Source organism: Peromyscus eremicus, chromosome 7 (genome assembly GCF_949786415.1).
Source record: "Peromyscus eremicus chromosome 7, PerEre_H2_v1, whole genome shotgun sequence".
Taxonomy (NCBI): Eukaryota; Metazoa; Chordata; class Mammalia; order Rodentia; family Cricetidae; genus Peromyscus; species Peromyscus eremicus.
In genome coordinates, this window is record NC_081422.1 from 36,294,065 (window position 1) to 36,312,948 (window position 18,884).

General features: G+C 46.8%; 1 protein-coding gene across 1 annotated transcript in view; it reads right to left on the minus strand.

Moving 5' to 3' along the window:
* Sorl1 (sortilin related receptor 1) overlaps positions 1 to 18,884 on the minus strand; it is a 167,345-nt gene that overhangs the window by 13,806 nt on the left and 134,655 nt on the right. The window contains exons 33-41 of the mRNA XM_059267669.1: positions 12,617 to 12,748; positions 11,948 to 12,074; positions 11,619 to 11,788; positions 7,256 to 7,368; positions 6,514 to 6,618; positions 5,678 to 5,750; positions 3,072 to 3,154; positions 1,942 to 2,038; positions 342 to 526 (exon numbers count right to left, since the gene is read on the minus strand). Coding sequence (XP_059123652.1) covers positions 342 to 526; positions 1,942 to 2,038; positions 3,072 to 3,154; positions 5,678 to 5,750; positions 6,514 to 6,618; positions 7,256 to 7,368; positions 11,619 to 11,788; positions 11,948 to 12,074; positions 12,617 to 12,748 — 1,085 coding nt within the window. The remainder of the gene's footprint in view (positions 1 to 341; positions 527 to 1,941; positions 2,039 to 3,071; positions 3,155 to 5,677; positions 5,751 to 6,513; positions 6,619 to 7,255; positions 7,369 to 11,618; positions 11,789 to 11,947; positions 12,075 to 12,616; positions 12,749 to 18,884) is intronic.

Sequence of the window (18,884 nt, forward strand, 5' to 3'; positions counted from 1 at the left end):
ATGTGAAAGAGCAGAACCATATTGTATTAAAGAATTCAATCAAGCTCACCACCCAGGATGAGTTCCTTAGTGCATGAATACGGCACCCCGCATGAGTGGTCTGTCTACCCAATGACAAACATCAAGGAGCTGTCTCCGAGGCCAGCAGAGCAAGGTCAGGGATGCAGAGCTGGCTGGGACGCCAGGTCCCTTCAGAAGGTAACCCTGAGCTGGCAGGTGGCTTGTGTTTGGGGAGAGATGAGAAGCAAGAGCAGAGACCGGGAAGAGTCCCGTGGCTGTCCAGGGGCTTACACTTAGGGAGGGTTCAGACAAACTTGGGACGGTCGTTCTTGTCCACTTACCACACTCTTGGGGCCAGTCCACGTGCACTCCACAGCAGTCTGGTTGACGGCCTTGGCTTTGAGACTAGGAGCAGGTGGACGGATGCCTCTGGTCAAGACGTGCTCAAACGCCAGAGGACTGTCCCCCAAGTCTGTCTTGGCCCAGGTGGAAATCTCATAGGACGTGTGAGCTGTCAGATTGCTAACTGTGAAAAGAAGGTAGGGGAATGTCAGGGATGTGTATGTGTGGCGAGTGTGTGTGTGTGTGTGTGTGTGTGTGTGTGTGTGTGTGTGTGACAGCCAAGAATTTGCTTGGGTTTGCACACCCTACCTTTCAATAGTTTGCAAACTCATTTAATATTTTACTGCTGTTTAGCACACGTAACTCTTAAAGACTAGGTAACTTCTAAAGCTGACTGTGTGGATGTACAATTGGCAAAACACTCCTGCATTTATTTGGCCTTGTGTGACAGGAGGCCTGAGGCTCACACCCATCAGTCCAACCACTGTAGAAAATCAGAGAGGGTCTCAAAATCTGGGAACGAGGACATTCATTTCTGTGTCTGCCACAGGAAACACTGGCAGGTAATGGTGCTGGGGGCTGGGAGTCATTTTCTTCAGTGGTGTGGTCACTGGTAAATTGCCCCAGTACATAACCAACCCCAGTTAAACTCATAGCTACGAGCCAAGCACTCCACTGGTTTAAGGCGGGAGGGCTGCCAGCATGAGGTCAGCCTGAGCTAACAAGTGAGTGCCAGGCCAACCTGGGCTATATGGTATATGAAAAACCAAGGGCTGTGGTCTAGTTCAGTTGCAGAGAGTCTGCCTAGCATGCACAAGGCCCTGGGTTCAATCTCCAGACCTGACAAAAGGAAATAATAATAGGAGATGATGATGGCCGCAATGACAAGAGCATGTCTGTGGTTTCTGTTTCACAAGACTAACAAGGAGGGACGAAAACTCTGATTGACTGTCCTTTTCAAACAGGCCGAAGGGGGGAAAGGAGGAAGCTCCCAAGCTGCTCACAGCACGCACAAGCAGCTCTTGGTATTGAAGGTTTTCCCTTAGAAAGACATTAACATCTTCCTGTGAGACCATCTTCAGGTAAAAGAATTTTAATGGCTCTCACAGTTTGCACAGACCTAAGTGAGGACTGGACCACTTCTCATCTGCTTGCCCATCTGTGCAGTTAACAAATCTTTACTGAATGCCAATACACATCAGGCCTTGCCCTACCCCTTACTAGCTGAGGGAGAGTAAAACCAGAAAGAACGCAGGTAATGGAGTCTGGATTCTTACACAGTGTAAAATCATCTACAGGAGTTACACTGGCTCCTTACAGGCTCCTCCTCCTCTCTTGCCCCCAGCTTCCATTGAGGGCCACCAGGTTTAGAAGGAGGTTAGAGGAGCCAGCAAGTAAAGACTCTCTGCCTGAGGTAGGAGGACGCAGGCAGCATCCTCAACGGGCAAAGACTGTCCATGCACAACCATCTCCAGAGAGGACCCCACCCATTCCCAGTCTCCCAGCCCCCCCCCCACACACACAAGCCCTGCTCCCAGGAAAGCACCGATCTGTCTTACTCCTCCCTGCTCACAGACCAGCGCAGCTCCAAGGCATTACCTTTGTGAGACAGGGAGCTTCCTTGGAAGTTCAAGGTTTTCTTTTCTTGCTTGTGGGCATCAAATGACCAGAAAAGGTTCACAACATAGCCATTGACCTGCCAAGAACCAGGAAGCATGTGACATAATCAGCTGACACAGTCAGGGGACACCCTGACACACTAGATGTAGCTGGTCTCCTCAGCTGCCTCCTCATCTCTTTCGGTGGACAGGTGTTTCTTCTGATTTTTCATCAGCTTCTATTTGTGCTACCATTAAATACATTCAGTTATTTATAGTAAATGCCAGTTAGGGGGAACACCTCAGCTCAGGTTCACCTCTTAGTCAAGGTCAAGAGGTCAATACAAAGGCCCACAGAATCAGGAAAGACTACCATCTCTGAGAGTTCTCCATTAGAGAAGGTTGTGAACTAAAAACCATCACATGTGGGACAACAAGAAAAAAAAAATGTCTTCATGACCAACACTACAAAGTTCCATACTTCTAATAGGCCTCTTTGAAGTTAAGAACATGATAGTAAATGTACTTAAGTGAATGGCACAAGGACCCTGAAGACCACCCTGCCACAACATCATGGATGGAGAGGGATGGGATGAGAAACCAGCAGATGGGAAACAAAATTATGGAAGTGGATTTCAATTTGAAAGATCACAGGGACAGATAAGCAGGCTATGCTGACGGGTGCTCAGAGGGACCAGTGGTGGCACACGAGAAGTGACTGGGTGGACATAAGAGACACATGACAGATGGGTTTCCAAGGCATCTGATTCTCCCAAGAAACCTGCTCTACCACAATGGGAACTTCAACATTAGCACTGAGCACCAGGAAATCCAATAAAGCTGAAAATGATAGGGCACACATATTCTGTTCACATCAAGTCTTTCTGCACACTGGGAGCTGTGAATAGTTTAATTATATGGTTAAAGAAGAAAGGCACCAGGCCGAGGCAGAGTAATTACATGTGGAGACTCAAGTTGTTCTTCATGGGGGAAAGGAAACAACCCGGGTCTGGTATTTCAGCTCCAATAGACCAGGTCCTTCATGTCTCCTAATCTCCCTGCACTAAGACATATGAGTTCCCACACAAAGGAAAACCCCACCCAGCTGCCAGTCTGGGAACTCCATATTACCTTGATGTCACCATCCATGGTCAGGGTAAAGCTCAGAGAATTTTCATCGTAGCTGTCAATGTGGATATGCGGGGCTCGGATCACTGAAAAGAACAAGGAGTCAAAGAGAAACCACGCCATGGAGAGTGAGGAAGGCGGGACCTCACAGCTGTCATCTCAACAGACAAAGTGGCCTTGTAGTCAGGGAATAAAGCGCACACCTTTATCCAGCCATCCCTTCTACCCCCATTGCCCTGACTGAGGCCGGGCCCACCCTTGCTTGCTGAAGACACAATCCTGGCAAGCTGGTCAGCTGACCTGGCAATTGGACTGAACAGAAAAGTTTCACTGTGCCAGTGTCCCCACACAGCCCAGCTTCGGCCTGGCTCACGAAGGGTCAGGATCCCTGCCAGTGATGTCTTTATGAGGAACCAAGTTCCAGCCTCCCCCACGTCCTACTGAAGGATGGGACTTGTTGAAGGAGAAACTGTAAGTTGTAAATACGTGTGCTGCAGGCTGGGAAGGAAGGTGGCCTCTGGAATTTGGCAAACCTGAGTTCGAGCTCTTGTCCCCTGACACACACTAACTGGAAAACCATTCATGCAGCCTAGAGCTGGGAAAGTTAACAGTGCCAAGTGCACAGCTACTGTCCCCTTCCTTTCCCTGTTCAGTGAAGTCTTGCTTCATGAGCAATTAGTATGCTCCACAGATGGGAGCTCAAGCTGACAGCTGGGGGCACAAGGAGAGCACGGACAAGAGGAAAGGCCCCATGCCCTCCTGATGAGCATCAGCCCTGCAGCTAGAACGCCTGCCCAGCAGAAAGGTGACAGTGCTGAGCCTAGTGTCATCTAAAGGAGCCCCAGAATCCAACATGATCAGAAGACTCGTGACAACTGGGTATTTAACCCTCAGGACACAGCCCTTCTAAAGGCAAAGCAAGGGAGTTTGGGTAAAAGACATGTTGAAATCTAGGGAGGCCCCATCAGATGATGGAGCGTGTTATAAAACCAGGCTTGAAAAAAACCACAAGGACCAGGAGGAAGGCTCTGAGAAGCTTCGGGCAGCCAACTCAGAGCCAGACAGTGCTAAGGGGAAGCCAGCATGGACTACAATCATGGTGACCATGGGTAGCTCATGACTCTCTAGAGCCCAGTTCCCTCAGGTACAAAATGAGGACAGCAATACTTCTTCACTCACAGGATTCACATAAAACCAAAGGCACAGTGTGCGGCACACAAGAAGCACTCCACACAGGGCGGCCTTCTCACTGGAGCCAGCATTAACCTGCTGCCTTCATCCTGAATGAACCTGGCTGGCATCATGGCTGCCTTTGTCGTTCATCTTTCCTCCAAAGTCACTAAGACCCCAGGGCACAGATGCCTCGGGGTAGAAGCTACCTTCTGCGCACAGCCTGACCAAAACACGGGAGAGGAGCTGAGACTCGGCAATATCACACGGAAGAATATGAAGGGAACTAGACTCAGGGTCATTTTCAAATGCAGATTTGACTTGCGCCTACTGAATTGGGGATTTCCAAAGTCCCTCCTTTTTGGATTTGGATGGTCTGTATACTTCAGCCCAGATTTTTGTAGAGAGAAATGATAAGACAATAGGGTCTCAAGGAGAGTGAATTCACAATCTCTTTACTACCTGCTGGATGCTGCCCACTGGCCGGCGGGCAGCATTAACTCTGGCTGCCTCCTACCCTGACTGCCACAATCCCACAGAAGTTAGAGTAAGTGAAGCGAATCTTCATCGCTGAGAGCTCCTCCCAGGCTCAGATGAAAGAAAGCAGAATCACCCAATCGCATCCCACGCCACAGCAATCAATTGGTTTTAATATTTGTCAGGCCATGGGGTGAAAGTCTCCGGAGTCAGAGCTGTGCTGAGGAGACCGCTCAGAAAGATGGACTTCCATCCAATGCTCAGTGGGGGCCAGGACCCTTCATGAAGATGCTTCAGTTTACCCACCCTCCATCTGAGCGTTTCGTTCCCACTAGATACCAAGGATGGAGGGAAAGCAAATGGCCAAGTGCTCAGCCCCAAGAGACACACATGCAGGATGCGGAGCATCCTCCTGAGAGGCAGAGCAGCCCAGTACAGGGATCTCAGCCCAGGGGAGGTGTGCAGCAGGATGGTTAGGAGCGGAGGCTCTGGAGTCCAGTACGTGAGGTTCTAGTTCCAGCTTTGCCATTTATGTGTGTTCTAGGGCAAGTAACACACCACTTTCCTCTCCCTTGTCTTGCAGCTATTCTGAGGGACCAGTTGGATAAGCTCGTGTGCAGAGCAGTGAATTACGAGCTCCAAGGGTCAGCTGTGGTGCCATGTGCCACTCCCTAACTCTGACATAGCTTGTCAATGTAACCAAGGGAGAGGGCACAAATGTCTGTGCACAAGCACACAGAGGGACTGGCATAACGACCTTTGCAAACCAGTGCTTGGAGGAAGAATATACTCAGTGGCCGCCCATAAAGACTTCACATCTTTGTAACGCCAAAGGGTGCCTGGGCTGGGGAAGAGGAGGCTCGGAAAAGCTTTCTAACCTAGGCTTCTCCTTTCCAGCTCAATGAAGGTCATTTCCAAAGGGCTTCTCTCTTCTCTAAATCCGCAAGCACTGAATCATTTACCTTTTCCTTTTATGGTGGTGATGGATTTAGAATCGCTCCAGTTTCCTATCCCGCGACTAGTCACTGCAGCCACCTTTTCAAATCAGAGTGTGAGTTAATAGGAAATAAAAGCAGTACACCATATAGTAAGAATTCTGAATGAGCTAAACGGCTAAGGCTTCAGCAGTGAGGGCAGAATATATATAGAGAGTGACCCAGGACATTCAGAGGCCCCAGCAAATGAAATAAGAGAACCAAGAGGCAAGAAGGATTATAATAGTCCTAAGAATATAAAATTTCTACTGATCTATTGTTACCCAGATTCTTCTAAAGAGCAGGTGTGAGTGTGCGTGTGCGTGTGTGCATGTGTGTGTGTGTGAGAGAGAGATCTCTAAGCTCTATATCCATATAGAGACACATATACACATATATAAAAAGAGTCCTAGAGAAATTATCAGTGCAAGGGAGTCTCCAGGAGATGTGTCTGAACGGCTTTAATAAACATCCTTTGTACAAAATCTATTTCTTTTCTGCTAAATATATTAATACTCCATTTCATAAGAACCTCATGGAATAGGTTTATAAATGCCCTTAGCACTGTAGCATCCTGCAGGTAATGATAAGCAGAAAAGAGGTGTGCATGAAAAGACAGACCCCAGAAGCAGAAGTCGGAGCTGCATCACGGCAAGTTAGGCCATCTGAGGGGGAAGCTCAACTTCCCTCTTTAAGACCAGGCACTGGGTGTTTCCAAGAACACCAACACTCCTTTCTTAAACGTAAACATAGAGGTGACAAGCGGGAGCCATCTCTCTGTGTTCTAAGACTGGTCAGTGGCTGACGAGGATGTCGACACTCACTCTGATGGTATAGAGAGCGTTGGGCAGTAAGTTCTTTATTTCTGTAGAGTTGCTGGCGGCTCTCTGGGAGGCCCACATCTTGGAACCGCTCCTGCTGCATTCCACCTACAGGAGGAAGCTCAGCCTGAGTAAAGGGTAACCAGAGCTCAGGCCCCTCTAATACTTTGCAAAGACGCACACAGGGAAAGATAGGGCACTGGGATGGCTAGTATTAATTGTCAACTTGAGAGGACCTAGAATCCCCTGGGAGACAAGGCTGTGGGCATCCCCGTGTATGATTATCTGGATTAGGTTAACTAAGGTACAGATAGAACAGCATTCTGGGATGGATGCTGTATAAATGGAGGAAGTGCTGAACACAGGTACCCCATTGCTGCTTCCTGACTGTGGATGCAATGGGACCAGTCACGTCAGCTCTTATGACCTTGAATTCCCTGCCATTGTGGACTATACACTTGAACTATGAGTAAACCTTGGTCCCTTAAGTTGCCTTTGTTGGAATATTTTATTACAGCGACAGGGGAAAAAAATTGGACAGATGTGCAGTGTCCTATTGAATGGGTCGTTTTCCACAACACCAAATCACCTCCTGGTGACAAAAGGGACCCAGAAAACTCTAGCTCTCTCTCTCTCTCTCTCTCTCTCTCTCTCTCTCTCTCTCTCTCTCTCTCTCACACACACACACACACACACACACACACACACACACACACACACACACCAGTGTCTGGACAGTACTTACAATGTACTCACGAATGAGGCCATGGGTATGCATGGGCGGAGCCCAGTGCCCAATGATCACACCTTCCTCTTCATTGTTGAGTGACAGCTGGAGGTTCCGAGGGGCATCCGGCACTAGAAAACAAGTCAAAAGTCAAGTTCTCCCTGCATTTAAATCATTTGATCATATGCATACAAAAAAGAAAGACTCTACCAAGAAGGAGTGGGGACTGATATATGAATGCGGTAAAATTATATTGCATAAGAATCAACAGATAAATAAAACAAACCTATCTCCCAGCAACTAAGTAGTTTAAAAGAAACCCTGCTTAAAACTTCCCAAACATGCTAGGACTAATTTAATCAAGGCGGTTAATGATTTCTACAATGAAAAAATTTGACACACAGGTGAGAGAGATTGAAGAAAAGACCAGAAACTGGATAGGAAGAACTCCTATTATCCATATAGTTTTGTTACCCAAAGCAATCCACATATCCGGTGCAATCCCTACCAGAATAGCAATAACATTCTCCACAGAAATAGAAAAAAAGCACTGGTGCAGAAGAGGAAGCAGAAAGATTGCAAGAGCCAGAGGAGATGGTGGACATCAAGGAGACGAGGCCTTCTAAACACAGCAGGGCTGACACACATATGAACATACTCACAGAGACTGTGCAGCGTGCACAGGGCCTGCAAAGGTCTGCATCAGGTGGGGTCCCAGCACTGGGAGGAGAAGTGGACACAAGCCCCCATTCCTAACCCATCAGCCATCTCCGACTGATAACCTCTCACAAATAAAAAGTTAGCTTTCTCTAACAGACCATACAAACCACTCTTGGGCCAGGCCCCAGGCCCAGTACAGATGGCAACACAAAATGAACTCTGTGCCATTTGGGGAGCTTCTTTGTCTCCTAATGCTTTCTCAGGGCTTTGTTCTTTTTACCCTAGAGGTTCTTTATGTAAGCATTATGGTTTCCATTTTTGTGTTTTATGGGATTTCTGTGTGTGTGAATCTGTGTGTCTCTGCATCTATACATGTTCCTTGTGCTTTTTCTTTGGTTTTCTTTTTGTTCGTTTGTTTTGTCCTTTTCTGGTTTGTTATTTTATTATTATTATTATTATTATTATTATTATTATTATTATTTTAGATACTTGTTTGTATTATAATGAGAGAGGTGATTTGGGTGGGTGGAGAAGTTGGGAGGAACTGGGAGGAGTTAGGGAAGAGGAAATCAAAATCAGAATATGTTGTATGAAACAAAATCTATTTTCAACTTAAAAAAAGGAAGAAAAAAAGTAATTCGTAATGCTCACTGGGCGGGGGGAGTTGGAGAGTGGGAGAGGTGAGGAGTGGATAAAATCAAGATACATCGTATACATGTATGAACTTTGAAGAATATTTTTTTAAATTACACAGAACCATAAGACACCTCCTCCCACACACACAGCCCAAAAGTCAAAGCAATCCCGAGAGAAAAGTGCAAGGCTGGAGACAGCAGTCTCATCTCAAAATACACCATACAGACATAGAAGCCAAAGAGACCTGAAGCAACGGAACAGAACCAGGAAGTCAGAAATGTGTCCACGTGTTTGCAGCCCACGGACTGTTGACAAGGCAACCAAAACATACAAGGGAGAGGGGACCCTCTTCACCAAATGGTGCTGGGAAACCTGGAGACTCATCTACAGATGAAGAAAACTGTAGCCTATTGATTCACCATGTACAAAAATCAACTCAGAACAGATCAAAGCCTTAAAATGTGAACCACCCCTACTAGGAAAGTACTCATTTTTTTTTTTTTTAAATGTAAAAACCCGGGGGAAATGCTTCAGAACACTCATCTGGGGAAAGGCTGGCTTTATATGTGGCCCCAACAACACAGACAACAAAACCAAAAGTTGTGTAACGAGACCGTAGCACACTTAGAGGTTTCCTTACAGAGAACAAGCAACAGGGTGAAGAGAGAACTGCAGAATAACAACAGTAACAACAGCCTGGCTTTAAACACACCAAGAGCTCCACAGAAATGATTTCCAGAGTTGATGCACAGATGACCAAAAAGTTTATGAAAAACCGTCCCTACTCATGAAGGGGGGTGCAAACACGAGGGAGGTGAGATATCCTTCAGCCCAGTAACGGCGGCTAAGCATCTGAAGGACAAGAAGTCAACCGAAGCAGAGATGGCAGAACCCACCACCGGTGAGAACATCACCTGCTACAGCATTGTGGTTTCTCAAATGGTGGCATTAGCACTATGCCATGACCCAGCATCCCCACTACTGGGTACACATCGTCAGAGAAATCCGTATTCCTACATTCCATGTTTCTGCAGCAATTGTCACAGCAGCCATGGTGTGAGATCAACACAGACACCCATCAGAGGACAAACAAAGAGAGAAAATGTGGTACATACATACAGTGTAATATTACTCAATCATAAAGAATGATATCCCGCCATTTGTGGCAACATGGATGAACCTGGAGGTCATTCTATTGAGGGAAATCAAGTCTAGTTGCAAGGGATGAATACTGACTGTTCTCACGTACACACAGACATGGCAGAATGATCTCACAGATGTGCAGAGACCAGTGATTCCCAAGCCTGCAAGAGTGGAGGGCTGGGGGAGGGCTGGAGAGAAGAGGGGTGGGGGTGGACATGGAAGAAGGCCTAATGTTCAACAGCACAGGACAAGGGTGTTGACAAAGATTAGGTGAATATCTTAAATAGATAGCAGAGAGGAGGTTGCACACCCCTTATACAAAGAAATATAAAGCAAGTGGAGTGATCAGATAGCCTAGTAACCATGATCTAATCATTATACATTGTACACATGTGGTAGACTGTCAGACTGTACCCCACACACGTGTACAATCTTTATGATAGGTAAAAATTAAAAGTGTATTTTAAAAATTTAAAGGAACCAACCAGAGGTTAAAATCCGTCTGCACAGTAGGCAACTCAGGACAATTTCCCGAGCTTAAAGCAAGGACAAGAAAGGATGCCGGAGGACACTGGAGCCTTTCTGTTAAAAACGCTGGCAGCTCGGCCTTCACATTGACTGGACACTCTCCTCTTTTCCCAGAATGTCTCCATAGGTTGTAAGTCTGCCAGGCTGCATTATGGAATTGCTTAGGCAGGCTGAGTCATCGTGTGTGTGTGTGTGTCTGTGTGTGTGTGTGTGTGTGTGTGTGTGTGTCTGTGTGTGTGTGTGTGAGTGTGCGCGCATGTGCGTGTGTCCTGGTCTGGTCCTTGGAACTTTGCACTGAGATTTGAATTGTTCATGAGAGCCCCAGTCACCTCAAACTCTCAAACCACAAAGCAGGGGACCAAAGGTGTGACTCCTGAGGAAGGAGACTGATTTCCCGTCACAGAAACCTTACATCCAGCTGAATGTGATCACTTAAAGCAGGCTCCTTCATGAGTTCGGTGACAGTATATTCAAAACGCTCCAGCAGTGGGGAAAATGGGAGAAAGAGCAGACCTGTGCCATCAGCTCTGAAGGGAGGAGCAGGTAGGAAACCCTCTTAGAATTTAAGTTTTTAAAAACTTAGCCATTTGGTGAGTTCTTTAAAACTTAGCAACAAAACACTGGCACGCCTCATATTAAAGTGATAAGGACATCCTAAGTATTGGGTAACAGGAAGTACTCAGAAAAGGAAAACAGAAGCAGAAACTAGACAAGACATTAAAAAAGAAGAAGAACATTCTGGACCATGGTAAAGAAGATTAACTTCAGCACCTCAGAACAGCATGTCTACACAAGTATGGATCAGGCACGCTCCTCCTCACACATGTAAAGTGTGGATAAGCACATCTTCAGTCCACAGCATCCTTAGGAAATAGTTCACTGGGTAAAGTGTTTCCTGCACAGGCATGAGGACCTGAGCTCAGATGCCCAGCACCCATGTAAAGCTGGCCATGGTGGCAAGTGTCTACAGCCAGGCAGCCCAAACAGTGAGGTCCACATTCAGTGAGAGAGCCTATCTCAAAAACTAAGACGGAGAACATGACAGAGAGATCCAGCATTGGCATCCGGTCTCCACATAAGCATAGAAGGTGTGTACACGTGTGGGTGTGCATACCCACACACCCACCAAATACACAACACTTAAAAATACATTATAAACTGGTGTGACAGTGCACATCTGTCATCCTAGCTACCTGGGAAAGAGAGACAGGAAGATGGCAAATTCCAGGCCTGCTTGGGCTTCAGAGCAAGTTTGAGGCAGGCTGCAAATTAGTGCGTGTCTCAAAATAAAATTAAAAAAAGACTCAGGGTGTAGCTCAGTGGTAGGGTGCCTTCAGGCACGTGCAGGGCCCTGGGCTCAGCCTCCAGGATCACACATATATACACACACAAACAAATCAGCTACCATACTTACACCCCTCTGGAGTCCTCAAGGTCACAAAGTCATTGGTGTTATGCACCTTGCTGAGGCAGTGGACCTGGACTTTGACATGGTACGTGGTATCTGGCTTCAAGACTTTCAGGACAGTGCTTGTTTTATTGCTGTGAGTCTCCAGGGTCTTCCATATGCTCTCTCCAACCACTCTGACCAAAGCAAGGAAGACAGTGTCACAGAAAGGTGGTGAGGGTGGGGTGACAGAGACGCAGAAGCCAGCTACAGAGGAGCTCTCCGTGCACAGCACAGGAGAACTCCCAGGGCATCCATCCCATGTCGCCGGTGACTGTGGCTGAATTGGGACCCACCTGTAGTAGACACTGTATACACAAGAAGCAGAGGGCATTTTCTTGGGTCGCATCCAGGTCAAAGTCACATCCCCAGAGAAGTCAGCGGTCCACTGAAGATTCTGTACTTTGTATACAGTTAACTCATCTATAGAGAAACAGAGAGAGAAATTAAAGTTCTGTCTTACAAATCCTTGAATTTCAAAGGACTCCTTTGAGGTAGAACCACTATGGTCTAAATTATTAAGAGAACACAATCATTATACAGAAAGATATGCCAGAAAGTGTGACTACAGCCCCCACACTACCTTTCCAAATTTCCTACCATATTGACTTATGCATTTTGCCTCCCCCGCGCCTGATCAGTTTAAACTTGATCCTCAACAGAAGATGCTGCGGGTCGAAGGATGGCATGCACTCTAGACAGCAGGATTGAGCTAACCCCACCTGCCGCATGAGGCTCTGTGAGAGCAACGGTGTGTACATCAGCAAGGGTAGAGATCCTGGGGAACACACACCGAGGAGGCCTTTCACTCCCGGGAAAGAGCTGGCTGCGTGGTCAATCAAAACTGGACCACACCTCCCCTCACTTGGCGCTCCCAGGTTGAGCACATTTTCAAGCGGGGACAAAGTTCCAAAGGTCCTAGCTAGAAGCCCCCACAGTAACTGGAGAGTGGGGCTGTCACTCACCACTACAGGTCTTCTCGTCACTCTCATCTGAGCAGTCCAGGAAGCCATCACAGCGTTCGGAGAGCACAATGCAGGCCTCTCCATCCTCACACTTGAACTCCCTGCTCATACAGGTCAAGGTGCTGTGGGTGGCTGAAATAGAAAGGGCCTCCTTGAACCCAGAGGGAAAAGGCTATGCTGCATGGTGTGGCTGGGCCCAGGTTCACCACGTGTAAGAAAAGTAGGCTGGCTTCTTTAAACTATTGATTTCTGCTCCAAAATTCTCTGCAAGGGGAAGTAGAATGATGCTAGCCACGTGGTAGCATTGTACTTCCCTTCAGGAAGATTGGAAGCTTTGGGGTCAAAAAGACTCGATGAGGGTTTTGTTTATGCTTATTTTTGAGACAGAGTCTCAACTATTTCTTGCTTCCAACTGAGTATATACTGGATGAGTCTGGACTTCTGATCCTCCTGTCTCCATCTCCTGAGTGCTAGGGTTAGAGGCATGTATAACCATGCCCCAGTTTACGCAATGCCAGAGATCAAACCCAGGGCTTCGTGCATGCAACATGTGCTGGCTGATTTTATGCCAACTTTACAAAAGCTAGAATCATTTGGGAAGAGGGAACCTCACTCGAGAAAATGCCACCATCAGATCAGCCCGTGGGAAAGTTTATGATGCATTTTCTCGATTGATGACGGAGGCGGGAGGGCCCAGCTCAACATAAGCAGTGCCATCCCTGGCCTTGTGGTCCTGGGGACTGTAAGAAAGCAGGCTGAGCAAGCCAGGAAGCGGCACTCCTCCGTGGCTTCTGCTTCAGTTCCTGCCTCCAGGTGCCTTCCTGCCACCAGGCTCCTCCCTGCCCTGACTTCCTTTGAGGACATACTGTGATACAGAACTGTATGTTGAAATAAACCCTTCCCCCGCCCAAGCTGCTTTGGTCATGGTATTTATCACAGCAGTAGAAACCATCACTAAGATAGCAGGCAGATAGCCAAGTACTATACCAAATCTACTCCATCCCCAGCCCACATACGGCCTGAAACCCTTATTCAATATGATCTCAAGCACCTCCCAAAGTTCAACAGCACTCTGGAAGGCTGGGTAACATTCTCACTGCTATCTATATGTGAGGATCTAATGAGTTTAAGTACCTGCAAAGAGGCCTGGCCTTGGCCAACACTGATACATTGTAGCTATTCCCCTGCACTGGTGACAGTTCCGTTCCTAGTATTGGTTGGTTTGCAATCTAGGAAGAAGCTATGTTTCCTGGGTTGGATAGTAAAAATAATTGGATGGACGGCAATAATGTGAAGAGGCATGCATGCTCATGTGGCATTTTTAATTGCATGAGTCTTCCAAGTATTTTGACAGGGGAAGGAAGGGGTAAGCTAAGAGTTACGTGACTCAATTCAAAGAAGGTTATTAGCCAAAAGCACATGATCTCCATCTTAAAGGAGGGTCAAAAAGGGAAGAGTGACAATGTCATTGGAAATGACCCTAAAGAGAGAAGAGGGTGGCTACAGAACCCAACTTTCCTGTCTCAGGGTAGTCTGGGGTTGGGTCTGCCTTATACAAACTCACGTCTACCTACCCAATCCTGAATAAGAAAGGGCTATGTCAGAGACATCATGCCTCTGAGTAGGCTCTGAAGGCAACTGTGAACCTCTAAGACAAAGACTTCTGCATCCTAACCCATGGAAGCTGTTGCTATGTTGCCTTACATAGCAACAGGAGACCTAGAAGATGGAACTGAGTTAAGGATCATGATGGAGAAAGTTCAACCTATGTTAACCAAGTAAGCCCCAGCTAACTCCATGGATCCTTCAGAGCAGAGACCTTCCCTGTTGCTGTCAGAGATATCCAGAGGCAGAAGGACAGATAGATGCGAAGTTGCTGGCTTTGAAGGTGGGGGCGAGCTCTGACCTTCTGGAGGACAGGCCCCCAGATGCTGGAGAAAGCAAAGAATCAGACTACCCCAGGAGTCTCACCCACACCTAGGTTTTAGCCTAGTGATGCCCAAGTCAGCTCTTACTCAGAATATGTATTGTTTTAAGCTGTCACATGTGGGGCCACACATCACAGGGGCCAGAGAAGACTAGCGTGCACTCTAAACCTGGTATCTGCTCAGCTCCTGTGTGGGAGGTTCTCTTTCTTGTTTTTATGAGCTCAGACTGTAAGTTCTCCAGTGGGGCCCAACAGTGAAGCCTCTGCCAGCTCTTGAGACTCGCCCTGTGCACAAAAACACCATTTTCCACTCCGTAACTACGCAATGTCATTCAGGCATACAGAATTTGGGTTTAAAAAAAAAAAAACCCAACCTTAATCTAAAATACTTTCAATAAATTGTTTGATTTAATCCATGCTAGGATTTCAACACTGAAAAATGTCACCAAAAGAGATTAGCTAGTGGAACAATCTAAAAATAGAAAATTCACAATTTGGTTTCCCCACAGTTGACTGATGACACTCTCTTAAAAACCAGATTCTTGGGACTTCTCCAAATGCACTGCAGTGGGTGTACGCTGTTTTCCGTCTCCAAGGGACTCCAGGGATGCAGACAGGACCACGTGTCTCCGCTTTAGAGTGAGCACGGCTACAATCCTGTCTTCCACTTAGAGCATCACTTGGACTGACAGCATAGTGTAAGACCCAGGAGGAAAATGGGTGGTGTTCTCAGGAGCAGTCAAGATGCTCAAAAAGAAGGCATAAAGAGTATTGGGAAGTGTTCCCAGATGGGAAAACACACAGGATTGGCCAGGAAAGAAGGAAGTAGCAGGCGGGGTTGAGGAGTGTTGCAACAACCATGTCCCAGCACTGGCTTTTCACGGGGAAGACCTGAGGCCTCTTTGCAAGGGTGTCTAGGATACAGGAGCAGATTTGTTGGGTACTTGAAGAAAATGAGCTGAGAGGGAATAGGGAACGGCTAGTTCCAGTGTCTCTGTGTCAGGTTCCAGTCTCCCTGTGGATACCAAGCTCTCTCACACGAAACGGTGAAATAACATAGTGAAGGTAAATAAACATGACCTCTGCCCCTCTGCCCACATACTTTACATTATTTCTAGATGACTTATGTTCCCCAACTGGGCATAATCTCTATGTAAATAAGCAGGACACTGTTTTGTTTAGGAAATAATAAAAGCAAAGAGTCTTTACATGTTCAGCTCAAGCACAGTTTTGAGTACTTCCAGCTGTGGCTAATAAAATATACGGGTACAGCATCCATAGACACACAAGGAAACGGGAATGGCCAAAACCGTTTATAAAGAAATCTTGTGTGTGTGTGTGTGTGTGTGTGTGTGGTGTATATGCACGTTTGCATGAGTTTGTGCTTATGCATGGAGGCCCTAGGTTGGCCTTGGGTGTTTTCTTTGATCATTCTCCACTTTATTCATTAAGGCAAGTCTCTCAATTGAACCCTGAGTTCACTGATCAGTTGAGTCCAGTTAGCCAGCTTGCTTCCAGATCCCTGTCTCTACCTTGCAAATACTGAAATGACAGATGAGGCTTCCACGTCTGCCCACCTTTCATGTGGGTGCAGTGGATGCAAATTCTTGTCCTCACACTTGCATGGCAAGTGCTTTACCCAGGAAGCCATCTCTCCTGCAAACCTTTAGAAGATTTTTACAACTAAAATCCCCTTCTCCAGGGAGAGCATGATATTACGGGTATCTATTATATTCTGAACAGAAATTGATTTGTCTTGGGAACTAGAAGAACAAGGACTGTGCGGCATGCGAAGGCATATTAAAAAGGGGGTTGAGAACCGCTGCTGCCATCGTCCTGCAAGCCAAAGATGGACGCCATGCTTCTACGCACTGGACATCCCATGATACGGGCACTGCTGTCTATGAGAGAGACATGCAACATGAATGCAGAGGATTGCCTGCATGGTGTACTCTCCACCAAGAGGAACTGCAAACATATGTCACTCTAGGAGTGTAGGCGACAGAGAGAGACATCCCAAGTGTTATGTGTATGGAGGGCGTGCTGAATGGCAGGGTGGGTGACACCCCTTAACACAGGAAGGCGTCAAGCTGTTCTGAAGGTGATTGTCTTGAAAAACACAAGATTCCCACCACAGAAATCTCCGAGTTGGTAATAACTGGAAGCAACAACACAAGCTACTTGTAGTGCAGCTGGGGATCTGAGGCCGCTCTGTGACACACGTCTTAACACTTTGGAAACAAGAAAACATAATGTTTTAAAACTGGTAAGACTATCATCAACATTTAAACCGATTAACAAAATATGTGACTGATGGGTCCTGAGCACAGAACGTGGGGTGCTAGAAACACATTTTCCGCTTGATAATCACAAAAATGGACCAAAGGGAATTGTGGGTAATAGCACATCTTGATTTCAAGACCCTTAGCTAAACAACACCCCTGTGAGTGAGCTGGATTTGAACCAGGTTGAAAACAGTGATTGAAAAGATGCCAATTAGTGGGCCGGACGGTGGTGGTGCACGCCTTTAATCCCAGCACTCGGGAGGCAGAGCCAGGTGGATCTCTGTGAGTTCGAGGCCAGCCTGGGCTACCAAGTGAGTTCCAGGAAAGGCGCAAAGCTACACAGAGAAACCCTGTCTCAAAAAACAAAAAAAAAAAAGAAAAGAAAAGGAAAGATGCCAATTAGTGAGTTCCCATCAATCACCTAGGTGGGAGGTTCTGTGTCTTTTCTTTCCTGTTAATTATTTTTAACATTTACCTGATATAGTGGCTCGCTCTTGGCTAAAATGTTCCCACTATGGTTTTGGTGACTGTGAGTGTGAACCTGTCCAGCTAACAGAATGTCAGTGGGGGGTAGGGGTGGGGGAGGGGCACCTTCTTCATTCAACACAGATGTAGGCTTTTACACTAACCAGTATTTAATCTCTCTGGGTTGGGCTTGGTGTAATCTCCTCTGAGAGGAACCTTCCATGTGGCAGGGCAGCAAGGCTGCAGCTTTCTATCTGAGGAACCAACTGTTCCAGTGTTACTGACTAGCAGTGGGGTGAGGTGTGAGGAGTGAGGGGTCTGGTATCCTCCTGGAAGCTTAATCTTCCTTTTACTAAAAGGGAGACAATACCAAAATCACAAGGAGACTTGGAGACTGAAGGAACGTAAGTGTAGGACTTGAGAATAGTGAATGACACATTAAAACTCACCACAAAACAAACGTTAATTTACCTTCCTTGTTACATGAGTGCAGATGTACATGTGTGCACATGTATGGGTGTGAATACAGAGGTCGGAAGACAAACTTAAATATCATCCTCACAAATGCCATCTACCTCCTTTGAGATAGGGGCTTTCACAGACCTAGAGGTCACCAACTGACCTAAGCTGGCTGGTCCACGAGCCCCAGCGATCCTCCTGCGATCCTCCTGTCTCTGGCTCCCCACTGCCAGGAGCAGAGCATAGGCTCCCTCCCCTTTCATTTCTCCGAGGGTTCTGGGGACTGAACTTGGGTCATGGTGCCTGCAGAGCAAGCACGTTGCTAACTGAGCCAAATCTCAGTGCTAACGTTCCTGAGTCTTGATTATTTCATCAGAAACTCAGCTACTTTGTTGGCTCCATGTCACCTGCAGGGGTGACATGTATGCCTTTATGTTTTTATCAAGGTGCTGAGGACATTTTAAAAATGGACAGAAAGTATATATTAAAAAAAAACTCATAAATGAAAATAAGAAATAGAAGTAACTTGATCCTTCTAGGTGACCTCTATTTCCTTTACTGACTTTGACCCAATTCATCAGGAAATGGCAACATTTGGTAGGGTTCCCTTTGGGGCTTCAGTCTTAAGAAACTTTAAGAGACGGACAGACAGAGAGGAGAGAGAGAGGGGAGAGGACAGAATAGTGACGGATGAGGAGTGGAGGTTCCTGCTAGCCTTTAGAGCTGAAGGCTTGCTGGAGAAGTGGAAGAGACTCGGACACTCTGTTGTTCACTGTGCAAAATGAGACATACATGAAAAAAATGTTCTTCCTGGTCCTACTAGGCCTGTGACAGGGAAGGACATCAGTGTCTGCAGTGAGCAGGTGACCAATGGAGGGGATCCTGTAAGGCAAATCCCCAAGCAGGAGCAGAATCCCTCATCAGAGAGGCAGACTGAGGGCAGGTAGAGTGGCATCTTTCTAGACCCTCCCCCTTCTCAGGTCAAAGGTTTTAGAACAGGCCTGTGTGGTTTATTGTTTCTCCCTAAGTATAATTATTCCAGGAGCAAAGCCCCTGGGTTCTTAATACAGTGCTGTAGGTGATCTGCCCAATAGTATATCCTAAATGCCTTGATGATGCTTGCTGAATACTT